Source organism: Octopus bimaculoides, chromosome 15 (genome assembly GCF_001194135.2).
Source record: "Octopus bimaculoides isolate UCB-OBI-ISO-001 chromosome 15, ASM119413v2, whole genome shotgun sequence".
NCBI classification, from domain to species: Eukaryota; Metazoa; Mollusca; class Cephalopoda; order Octopoda; family Octopodidae; genus Octopus; species Octopus bimaculoides.
The window spans coordinates 37203963-37216331 of record NC_068995.1 but is presented as its reverse complement, the minus strand read 5'-3'; the positions used below and the strand labels follow the sequence as shown (position 1 = coordinate 37216331).

At 35.4% G+C, this 12369-nt stretch overlaps 1 protein-coding gene across 1 annotated transcript in view; it reads left to right on the top strand.

Annotated features, from left to right (window-relative positions):
• The window catches only part of LOC106875431 (protocadherin Fat 4), a 483512-nt gene that overhangs the window by 199031 nt on the left and 272112 nt on the right, over positions 1-12369 (top strand). The window contains exons 13-14 of the mRNA XM_014923579.2: positions 1189-1353; positions 4796-5043. Of these exons, the coding sequence (XP_014779065.1) occupies positions 1189-1353; positions 4796-5043 (413 nt within the window). The remainder of the gene's footprint in view (positions 1-1188; positions 1354-4795; positions 5044-12369) is intronic.

Genomic DNA, 12369 nt, shown 5'->3' with positions numbered 1-12369 from the left:
TAGATAGATAGATAGATAGATAGATAGATAGATAGACATTTTTGTGTATGGAAATATATGAACGTAAATGTATTGATATGTTGTGTGTGTATATATATATATATATATATATATATATATACTAGTAAACTACACGTGACCCGTTGGGCCACCGGGGAAGTCTGAGTTTCTCAGCAGCGGAGTTTTGTTTTGTGGATTTTTTTTCACTTCCAGGTTATTTCGCATACTTTCAACGAAGGTGACATTGAAATCATGCGTAAATGACTCCTTTCTCCAGAAAAGGAAAGATTTAGCTGCTATTTCTTGTTGCACGCTATCAAAGGCTAGAATAGAAGTATTTACTGTAAGAAAAAACAACTCGTATGTTTTCGTTGTCAAGTGACTGTGTCTAATCGAAAGGTTAAGTTTTTCCCTTTTAGGGTTAAGTTATTTTCGGAGTATTTTCCCATTATGCACTGTTTTGAGCATTTATACTCCGAAAACACCTTATATCTCAATAAGCAGTCGTCTGATTTACGCGAAACTTGTTTTATTCCGTCTGTTTCAAGGGACACTTAAATCATAGTATTTTCCCATTATACGCCAGTTTGGCTGAGTAAAATTGCAAGCTCACTTTTGATGTATTATAGATGTACGTATGTGTGCATGTATATTTATTTGTCTGTTTGTGTAGATTCACATCTGTATGTGTGTCTGTGTGTGTGTGTGTCTGTGTGTGTGTCTGTGTGTGTGTCTGTGTGTGTGTGTGTGTGTGTGTGTGTGTGTGTGTGTGTGTGTGTGTGTGTGTGTGTGTGTGTAATGAAAGTATAATGATAATACTAATTACTGTGAAACGAATGAATGTACATATCGTAGCTAAAATACTGCTGTGAATAATGATCTATTAAGAGATCCTTATTTCACTTGAACAGACGCTAGTAACATAGATGAACTCATTCAGTTCATGATAGTTCTTGCGTAAAATAGCTGCTTGTTTGTTTATCTAAGCGAAAACTAAGTCAATATTTTCTCATACTTACCAAATTTTCTTTTCGTTTTTAGCTCTCATTACATCCGGGGTCTTTTGTTTTTTTCCATTTTCCTCCTGACCGCATATGTAGTAATATGATGAAATCGTGTTTCTACAAGATGATTTCGTGAATAGTTTGATAATTTATTTCTGTTATTTAATTGTAATTCCTTTCATAGGTGCGTGCTGTTGAAACTAAAAGTGAAGAGAGAAAAGTGAGCAACCCTAATGCAAGGATCCTTCTCGAAGTAAAAGATATTAATGATAATACGCCGAAGTTCAGAAAGCAATTCTACAAATATGAAATAAAGGATAACATTCCATTCAATGAACCTGTACATTCGGTAAGAGAAGAATACAATTTTTAAAAAAGTAATGAGTACATAGATTTCTGTCCCTAATTGTTTAATATCGATGTGCAAAATCTCATTAGATATTGCTCTCACAATATGGAATCATTTTTCTTGCTAGTCTTACTATATAGAATCATCTTACTTATTGGTCTTGCTGTGTAGAACCACGTTACTTATCGGACGCTCTCTTTGATAATATCACTGAATAGAAAGAATCCCAATGCTTGTTAGGTTTGCTGAGTAGACTCGCAAATGCTTATTAGTCAAGCCATGTTACTTATTAATCTCAGCGTAGGATAACGTTATTCATTAGTTTCGCTATTTAGAATCATGTAACTTATTAGTCTCACACAGTAGAATCACGTTTTTTATGAGTCTCACTGTGTATAATCACGCTACTTATTAATTTAGCAATGTATAATCCCATAATTCATCAGTCTCGCTCCGCAGAATCACTTTACTTATTAGTTTCGCTGCATAAAGTCATATTACTAATTAGTCTCGCTATGTAAACTCACGATATTTGTCTCGCAGTGAAGAATCACGTTACTTATTAGTCTCGTTATGTAGAATCACGCTAAGTGTTAATCTCGCTGTGTAGAATCACGTTACGTCTTAGTCAAGTGGTGTAGAATCGCTACATATTAAAATGTAAGCAATGAGAGTGTCGGAAGTAGAACTGATACGTGCAAATCAATCGCTAGTAATGTAGAAATACGCAGGGAGGCTTTCGAGGGAGACTCGCTCCCTCCGTTAGGCTTCGTTATTGTGCTAACCCCTCTGGCAAGTATACAGAGAAAATACAGACCTGCCTATGATAATATCAAATCCAAATGGAGTATAGATCACTTTATATAGATGGATTCAAACTATGTGATGAGATAGGCTTGTATTCTCTGATCAAAACAGTGAGACTATTCATAAATGATACAGGAATGCAGTTACGGGTAGATAAGTGTGCAGTACTATTTATGAAAGGAGACCGGGAGGTAAATTCTGATGGCATAAAATTACCACCAGACACCATTAGATTGCTGTGGAAAAAAGGGGAATACAAGTACCTTGGAGTGCGTGAAAACGATAGGATAAAGGAAGGCGAAATGGGAAAGTCACTAAAGTGTACAAGAGGAGAATTGGGGAGGTGCTCGAAACAAAATTGGATGCAGGAAACATCATTACAGCCATAAATACATGAGTTATGCCAATATTGAGGTACTCTGCTCTCTTCCTGGAATGGACAAAGGCCGAGCTGCAGAAGTTGGATAGAACTTGAAAGCTAATAGTAATACCGACCGACTCTACCTACAAGGCAGAAGACACTGTTAATACCGCGATTGTGAGTCTAAAAATGTATGCTGCGCAGAGTAAAGAAAGAATACTTTCGACGGCCAGGCATACCCAAAAAGTGACTGAAATAGTAAGAGGATTCGGAGAAAAAAGGAACAAAAGAATTAACAAATGGAAAGAAATGGAATTACACGATCGATTCATGCAACAAACCGAGAATGTTGGAAGCAAAGTTCTCTGACTTTGGTTGACGGACGGGAACTTGAAACGGTACACAGAAATGCTAATTATAACCGCTCAAAAACTAGCTCTTAAAACAAATCTGATAAAGGCAAAGATCGACAATCTGGAACCATGTAATTGGGAAGTAAGCTTCTTAGTACAGGCCTATTCTGCAAGAATCCTAAGAAAGATTCTTGAGATTTGAGTAATCTTGTTGTGACCATATCTCAAGACGATATACCTGCTAACTAAATTATTATGTATTAAATGATGCTTCAAATTTTGGTATAAGGCCAGTAATTTTAAGGGAGAGGGGATTAGTCGAATTAATCGAGTCCAGTACTTGACTGGTACTTTATTTCATTAATCACGCAAGGAAGAAAGGCGAAGTTGGTCTCAGCGGGAATTGAACTAAGAGCATAAACAGACTTAACACCGCAAAGTATATTCTTGAGTGCTATGTATCGAGGAAGGGCAGTAATTTGGCAGAATAAGCAATGCGACGAATAAAATGCATTGTGATATTTAGTTACGGGACTTTGAGTTCTGTTCTGAAATTCTTTCAATGTCAGCCAAAAGTGTTTGGTCATATGCCAATATTAGAAAGCAATATTATGCAATAAGAAATCAGTTATTTTGTTAATTAAAAGTAGAAATATTTTTCACGTAACGCACCTATAGTTGAAAGCAAATTTAAAGGTAGACGAATATTTAACTATCTGTACAACGTAGAATACCAATCTCATTAGTCATATAGTTATACACTTGGTAGAGATCTCTGTTCAAATATTCATTAAGGTTACTCATTTAAATTCTCCAAATCTAATCTTCATCTCTCAAATCCTTCCAACAAAAATTACATTTGAATTTTTGAAATAGATTATGAAGTTTGTAAAGAAGATTACATCATGAATTAATTAAAAAGCTAATTATCACCACTATATTCAAAAGGGTTGAATAGATTTCTCCATTCTGGATTAGGTTAAGTTGACTTCCTAAAAATATATATCTCTACCAGAGTTATCAGTTCTTCTCAATTCTCTAACAAAAAGAACTTTTTAAATCAATTTTAACGATCTTGCTTCAAGTTTAAACTGATTCTATTTCAGTCCTTTACTAATCAGAGAAACATGTTCTGCTTAATCTAGTCATTAATCATTTTCTTCCTCCAGCGGTATGTACCTGAGAAAAACTTAAGACGAATTTTTTTGCATTTTACTTTTTCTTTTTGTCTTTTGCGATGTATAACAACAATTTACACAAAGCTTTGCTTATCTGATTTCACAATTTCTATTTACGTCTGTATTTTGTTTAAAATTTGTCATTACCCTGTGTAATCAATATTAATCCTATTTTATTTTCAATGGCTGACCGATTGGAAAACCTGAATTTTAAAACTTTTTTCCATTCGGTTAGTCATAGCCTACCCGCATTGTCAGGTGTAGACTATTCGAGATTTTTTGAGGTACATATTTAAATATGAGTTACATATTTAAATATGACCAAAAACTCAACCGAATCAAAAACTTAGCTCATGGAAACTAACTTCTAGCTCTAAGGGGAGAGATGCCTGTGTTACTGGAACTCTTCAGAATACAGCATTGTTGTGACCTACAATTCTTAATAGTTGTCATTATTAAAAGTGTTTGATAGTACTCTCCGGCATGAGAGTCGGTTTCTTTAAATATTGATATTAACCTAAATCGAATCTTATAGAGGATATTAGTCTAAAGCCACACATTCTGCAGAAGAGTTTTAGCCATTAACTTAACCAGAAGAATAAAAATAATTTTTTCTTCGACGGAATCTCAAATCAGAACATAGAAAATCGTAACTAAATACTGCAAAGTTGTTTGTCCAACTTCTTCAAAAGTTCTACCAATTTATTGTCATTGGTTTCTTATATACATTAATATTTCTTCAGCCTACAGAGAGCATTGATGCATTTGATCCTGATTTAGCAGAGAACGGTACCGTTGCTTACACAATTATTGAAGTCACCAGAAAAGGTGGCGGAACATCCTTCAATGACATAAGCCGTTTCAAAATGGATGAAGGCGGAAATCTTAAAGTCGGTCAAAGTCTAAGAGATTTACGACGAAAAGGTATTTTCCCAGAGTATCGAATCATTATTAAAGCAGAAGATCAAACAGAAGACATCAGTTCGCGGCGGTAAGCGATTTTCATCATGAAATGTTTTTAATTGCTTGAATTTTATAATACTGAGATTGATTTGGTTTTTGGTAGTTTAATCTCTATAATTTAATCTATATACTTGCTTCAGGATATTATTAAACACCACAAACGTTTCACACACAAATATTAAATATTTGCAATGCGTATGTTTTGTGTGGTTAATTGTATAAATGTGCCTCAAACAAATATGTCCTTGTGGCATTTATTTAAATACTTGTTGAATAAACTTTGGCCTCACCAGTCAATTGTAATAGCTGACTTTTCACACAGCAGATAACCTCTGAATAACAGGAAAACAGTTTTCATGTATGTTTGAATGCATATATAGAAGATCATTAGATTTTATCTTCCAAAATCTTCCAAATTTCTCACCAATAGAGAAAGGACTGTTTTCCAGCCGTGAAGCGGTTTCTTTCATTCGAATTTACATACCAACTAGATAGTGAAGAAAGCATGTATGGATGTGCTTATGTTTGTATGTATCTGGACATGGATGTAAGCATAGAAGATGTTGCATATGTATGTGGGTTTTGTATGGTTTGAACAATGTAGTGTTCAAAAAAATATGCATGCATGCTTGCTTGTGTGTGCTTATACACTTATTATTTGCTTATATACACTTACCGCGTTTGTTTCGACTTAACGTATGTATAAATGCACACACTACAAATTACATTTCTGAAATGTTTTATATAAATCACAGTTCTATAAATGCTTGCAACTATGATTCTTTAATTAGCCAGTTTTTGCTGATTGGGGTAGAAGCAATCAGCTACATATCCAAACGTCGCAATAATTCCAAGTCTAAATCTAAAACTATAATCTGGATGGTATACCTGTAGACTTTTATTTTAGTTTGGCAAAAGTAAGTTTCCTATAATTACCAACCAAGTGTGGCGTATTATACGGGACAGTGCTACTGACGTTTGTAGGAAGACATCTCTCCCAGCTGTCTAACGACACACATTCTGTGTCCGATTAGTATTTGCGAGGGGAGGTCATTACTCCCATCCCCAGCCTTACGTGATACACACAGACTCGAATTTCTGGGTGGTAACCCGTCCTCAGCGTGTGTCAATCACCATCTAGTGACGAAAATTCACCCCACTTGCAATATACTATATGCTTTTTTCAGTGACGGTTCGTCGCTGATCTCGAAAAAGGAGAAATAAGCTATATCAAATCTCTGAGCGTGATTTAAACAGTAGCAATACAGAATCGTAACATATAATTGCCAACCAAGTGTGGCGTCCTATACGGGACAGTGCTACTGACGTTTATTGCCCCAGGAAGACATCTCTTCCAGCTGCAAAATGCATATAGTATTTTGCGAGTGGGGTGAGTTTTCAGCACTAGCTGGTGATTAACACACGCTGAGGGCGGATAACCACCCAGAAACTCGAGTCTGTGTGTATCACGTAAGGCTAGGGATGGGAGCGATGACCTCCCTCGCAAATACTAACTGGACACAGAATGTGTGTCGTTAGATGGAAGGGATATCTTCCTGGGGCTATAAACGACAGTAGCACTGTCCCGTATAGGGCGGCACACTTGGTTGGCGATTATAAGTTACGATTCCGTATTGCTACTGTTTATATCTCGCTCAGAGATTTAGTGTAGCTAAAAGTAAGTTTCCTCACTAATCTAATATTTACTAAACTTGGAGATTCATGCCGAAATGTTACTTTCCCAGCGTATTGAATCATTTTAATGAAGGGGATCAAAACAAGATATCGATTCTTGACCCTAAGAGATTATCAACATTAATGAGAGAATACTTTCTGAAGGATCCTCATATAATTTGCCTCTTGCATGCAAACTAAGTTTTTGCTCTTCAATAATAGTGGGGTTTCTCAATGTCGTCGAATGGATATAAAGTGGTATTCAAAGGACGTTTGAATTGATACTATGTCTCTGCATTTTCGTTATCAGACAGAAGCAGTCTATGTCATCATTACTGTGAAAATGTCAATTAATGGTTAATAGTTGTTTGAATTTCCTTTATTATCCACTCTACAAATCCAAAATATTGATTACTTTGTGATACATTGATTTATATCATTCAGAGTGTTCTGAGTGTTTTTCTTTTTCCTAATTCATGCACCTTTTTTATTTTAAGAAAGTCATAGATATATTTTCTTTTACGCCTAAGTACAAGTAGAAATTCCCTATAAGACATCGGGAAAATAGTCGGTCGATATTTTACTAGCTTGGCTCATAGCTAGCTTTCAATAGGCTTACAATTATGTTCACCCAAATCTTTCGTTATATGCTTTGAGAATGACGTAACCAGATCAAGACTCCGCTTCATGCTTTCCTTATACTCGACATATACTTTGTCCACGGGTGAGTTATGTATTAGTTCGAGGTTTTGGTGTCTTCTTCTGAGCTAATTACGTACTACATTTCGCCAGCAAAACGAGCTAAGGGATTATCAAAAGTATAATCAGCATCTCAGGTAAAATCTCTCCTTGAAATACAGAATCCTGTACCCCATTAGAGACAATAAAATCACCCTTTAATTTAACTTCACGACGGTAGCCCAGCACCGAATCATGTTGTCTATGACAAAGATGATGGTTTCTAAAATTTTAGATGTCAAAAGAATCTTTGTTGTCGAGGAGCCTTAAACAATCCACAAATTAGCAACAGAATTGAATATTTTTGAACACCAGAGAGACTCTGACCAAATTCCTACTATGTCACCGTACTTTTGATGTCATATTTTTGTTATCTAGAAGTTGTTCAGCAAATCTCCAAACTTGTTCCCTTCAAACTGCTTGTTTAATTGTGATGATATTATCATCATCACAAAGCAGCACGCCGACAGAATTGTCAGCACGCCGGGTGAAAATGCTTAGCGATATTTTATTCGTCTTTACGTTCTAAGTTCAAATTCGTCCGAATTCGACTCTGCCTTTCATCTTTTCGGGGTCGATAAATTAAGAACTAGTGGAACACTGGGATTGATGTAATCCACTAGTGCCCACCCTTAAAATTTCAGGCCTTGTACCTTAAGTAGAAAAGATTATTATCATCAAATGATGGCGCAATTGTCAGCACGCCGGCTGAAATGCTTAGTGGTAGTTTGTCCGTCTTTATGTTCTGAGTTCAAATTCTACCTACGTCGACTTAGCCTTTCATCTTTTCGGAGTTACTAAGTTAAGTATTATTTCAACACTGGAGTTGTTGTAATCGACTTAGTTCCTATCTGAAATTGCTGACCTTGTGCATAAATTTGAAACCATTATTAATATCATCACAGTAATCTTAAATGAATACGTTCAGACAGGTTGTATACTTTTAATGAGTGTGTGTTTGCAAGAAGGTAAGTAGTACGTATGTACGTACGTATGCATGTATGAATGAATGAATGTATTAATGCATGTTTACTTATTTCAACCAACATCAATCGTTCACCCATGTATATGAAGGCTTTCTAATAAATTAGAAATGAGAAAACTAATTCAGTAGAGAACAGGGGATAGCTTTTGCAAAATTCATCATTGTTGCTTTCCTCTCGTCTATCACTTCCTTATGACCGAACAATCATCATCACCAACAACAACAGCCACGGACATCATCATTATCATCATCATTACTGCCAATATTGAGAGTTGTGTGAATTTTGCAATAAAATCCTTTCTTTCATTTTGTCCCTTTCTGGGAGATCTAATCAAGTTGAGAAGCCATAAATATCATAACTTATGTGTCATTCTCAATCACAGTAGCTTTATCTAACTCTACTGTTAGGCTCATATAACTTAAGAGTATGGAATCTCTAAATTCCATATTAATGTACAATACGCACACAATATCATATCTATCTATCTATCTATCTACCTATCAATCTATCTATCTATCTATCTATCTATCTATCTATCTATCTGTCTATCTATATATATATATATATATACAGGGCCACACTTCAAGTTCGGTCGACCCCCTCGTACACAGATGATGAAACCCCCTCATACACTTCATGAAAAATCACCAAATGTACATCTTAATATCCGTCAATTGCATGTAACTGAAATTGACTAGTTAGCATATAGAAAGTTTAAATGCAAACTTTTGCTATCTAAACAATGTACACCATGTTCACCAACAATATACTTCTACAAACTATACAAACATTTTTTCTTTCTACACAATCGGTATCTGAAAATCTTTACATTTCCCCAAACTTTATCGTCTTTAGAACAATGCTCTATACATCCAAAATGCATTTAGTCCTTCATATATCATTATAGTTCTCAGATATTTTTTTTTGCAATCCCAATTAACTGAATAACCTCTATCTTGAACGACTAGTGACTGTTAAGTTCAAATATATTCTAAGAGCTACATCAGCAATTGGAAAGGTTTCGGCAATCTCTGCATTATGAGATAAAAGTACCCCGTTGAGATAGTACGAAACATGACCTGAACTTACAAAAGGCTGAAAAGTACTACAATTATTCATGCTATGAAAATTTTACTAAAACACTGGGGAAAGCAGTGATGGGTTTCTCAGTTTCGGTTCTGATCTCTGCATCAATTTTGAAGTTTCCGTGCACCGATTAATATGCTACCCCAGGTTTTTTTGCAAGGTGACAAACAACTGATCTAAAATGACATTAAAAGTCTCGCACCTAAATTTTTCTCTTACAGAAGGGACAGCATACTCCGAAGTTGACGCTAGAGGGGCATCGTGTTCGTTTTTCTTCCTTAGTCGATCTATCGTTGCTTCATAGACTATGTTTCCACACATGTTCCTGGCATCCAGATTCAACTCTTCATACTTAGCCCGATGTGACTTCAGAAATTTTTCCACCGAATCGATTAGATCTGTCATTTTATTCAGATGAACTTTAACACCTTGAAAAGAATTGTTTTTACTGTTAATCCTTCAGGAATTAAATTCCAGATCTTAGTCATTAGAGCAGTTTCAGGACAGTTCATTTTGTCTACCAATGTCTGGCCTTCAATTTTTTTTGCTTCAGGTGTTTATTCTAAATCATCTTCAATATCTCGGAGTGCATTTTGAATGTAGATATAATTGATCAACGATGGTCTAAATAGCGCATGCTCTTGCTGACCAACGAGCTTCTGACAATGACTTCAAATTCAGTTCTCTTCAGTGCAGAGAAGAGGTGTATACCTTTGGTATGAAGCCAATATAGCTAACAGCTTCGACATACCAAGAAGCAGTAGCGTGACCTACTAGATTCAATGAATAAGTGGCACTGGTAATGAAAACTGTAACCAAGTTCTTTTCCTTAAGTCTGGCTTGTATTCCTGTGTCGTGATCAGAAATATTACTGGCGCCATCGTAGGACTGCTCTTTGCAGTCTTCAAAATTTATACCCTATTTTTTTAGGACATTTTAACACAGATGTAGCCAGTGCTTCCACTTTGTGAAACCAGTCTGCAGGAAACTTAAAACACTTTCTATCGGCTTCCCAGAAACAATATATTCACAGTAGCTGTTAGCTGATAATCTTGGGCGCGGTCTGGTATTAAATTTATAAAAACTGACAAATACTTCGCAGTTTTAAGTTTTGATACAATATGATCCTATATCTTAAATTCAACAGTCATTTTTTCGTTGGTGGTAATGATAAGTATGACTACTAACGACTTCCGGAATTGCTAAATACTTTCAAGTGACCCATTAGAAATGGATCAAATTGTGCAATAAATTCCGTAATTGCACAAAAGTTCCCATTTTACATAGATCTATGGTTTCTTCACTAATCTGAAATGCCAGATTTCTATCGACTAGAAATATTGTATACGGCCAGCTCAATACTTCAGCACAGTATTTCGTGTTTTATCTGTACTGTTTTCCTACTTGTTATTAATACGAAAACAATCTCCACATAAAAGATTAAACTGCACCATAGACCTCTGTGCTTTCATTTCCTCCCCTGCATTTATTCCAATCATTAAACCTCATTCTTGCTGGAAAACCTGCCAGGGCGGCTTGACATCAAAGTAGAGTAAAATCAATTAACTGCACTCCTTGATGGGCTGTACAGGATCCACTTTGTCAAACACTGCCCATCATTGTCACAAACAGTACAAAACTGAATTTTTAAAATAATGAGTGCTCACCATTTTTTTTTTCATAACGACGTCAATATTCAGTATTCTGAAAGAACAGGGACACACTTTTTTCTGGAAGAAAACTATCTGGTTCGGTATAGATCCGATGATAACACTTTGCTATCCATATCAGTAGGATGCGGTGATCCTTCATCTTCAATATCTTGATTTTATATGCTTCTCCTATATTGCAAATGCACTTGGGAGTGCAGCTAGTTTCTCAAAAGAGACATTTGTTACTGATTCTTCATTACCATTTAAGTTGTTCTTTTCGAAACAAAGATAAATTGTGCAAGGTGTTGCTAAGTACTAAGCTAGATTATTTACACATACTTCTATCATTTTTACAGCTGGGGTAGATGAGTAGGCCTGCAGCCAAATTAAATCAAGTGTTAATGGAAAAGAATTCAAGCAATAGAAAGCAAATTGAGGATTACAAATTAAGGATTGTGCATCCATTAAATTACTTTTCTTCAAAATTACTTTTCACCTTGATGGAGCCAAAGAAACAAAGGAACGCTATAAACGCTTAAGAAAATGATAGGCCTGCAAAGGAACTGTGTATTTCAAGGATCCCTTTAAACTTCAATCATGTAACGATATTTGAGCTTACAGTTATACTTTTGTTAATAAAAATGGCGTCTGCACATGTAACGGTTCAAATAATTTTGTGAGGGAAGGGTATTTTGTATTGCAATTAAGATGGGTTGTTGTTAATGACGTCCTTGTGCTTATTTTTATGTTCAACGTTTTTTCTATCTCTGTTATTTTTTATCCACCTATTTACGACCAGGATATTTCACTCGTAGATATCCGCATGCAATAACATCTTATGTCTCAACAGAGATACTAGAAAATGTGTCGCCACTGATACATTGAAAAATAAAGTTAAAGAATAGCACCAGCGATAGTGACAGGTCCTAAACATCACAATCATCTTTGAGAATGTAACACGAATATAACAATTACAAACTGGTAGGCCACTATCTCAAGAGACTGGGAAACATATAAACATTAAAAGCGTAGGATTTTGCTGAACTATTTTTCCACCTTTTAGTATAGAAATTTCAAGAGTTTGGTGAATTGGAATGACGAAAAATATTGAAAACAAAAAAATGAAAAAATATATATAGTTTAATGTGAAAAAAATTGTTTGAACGAGTCCTATTTTAAAGCTGAAAGGAAAACCGATTTTATCTGTGGCATGGTGTT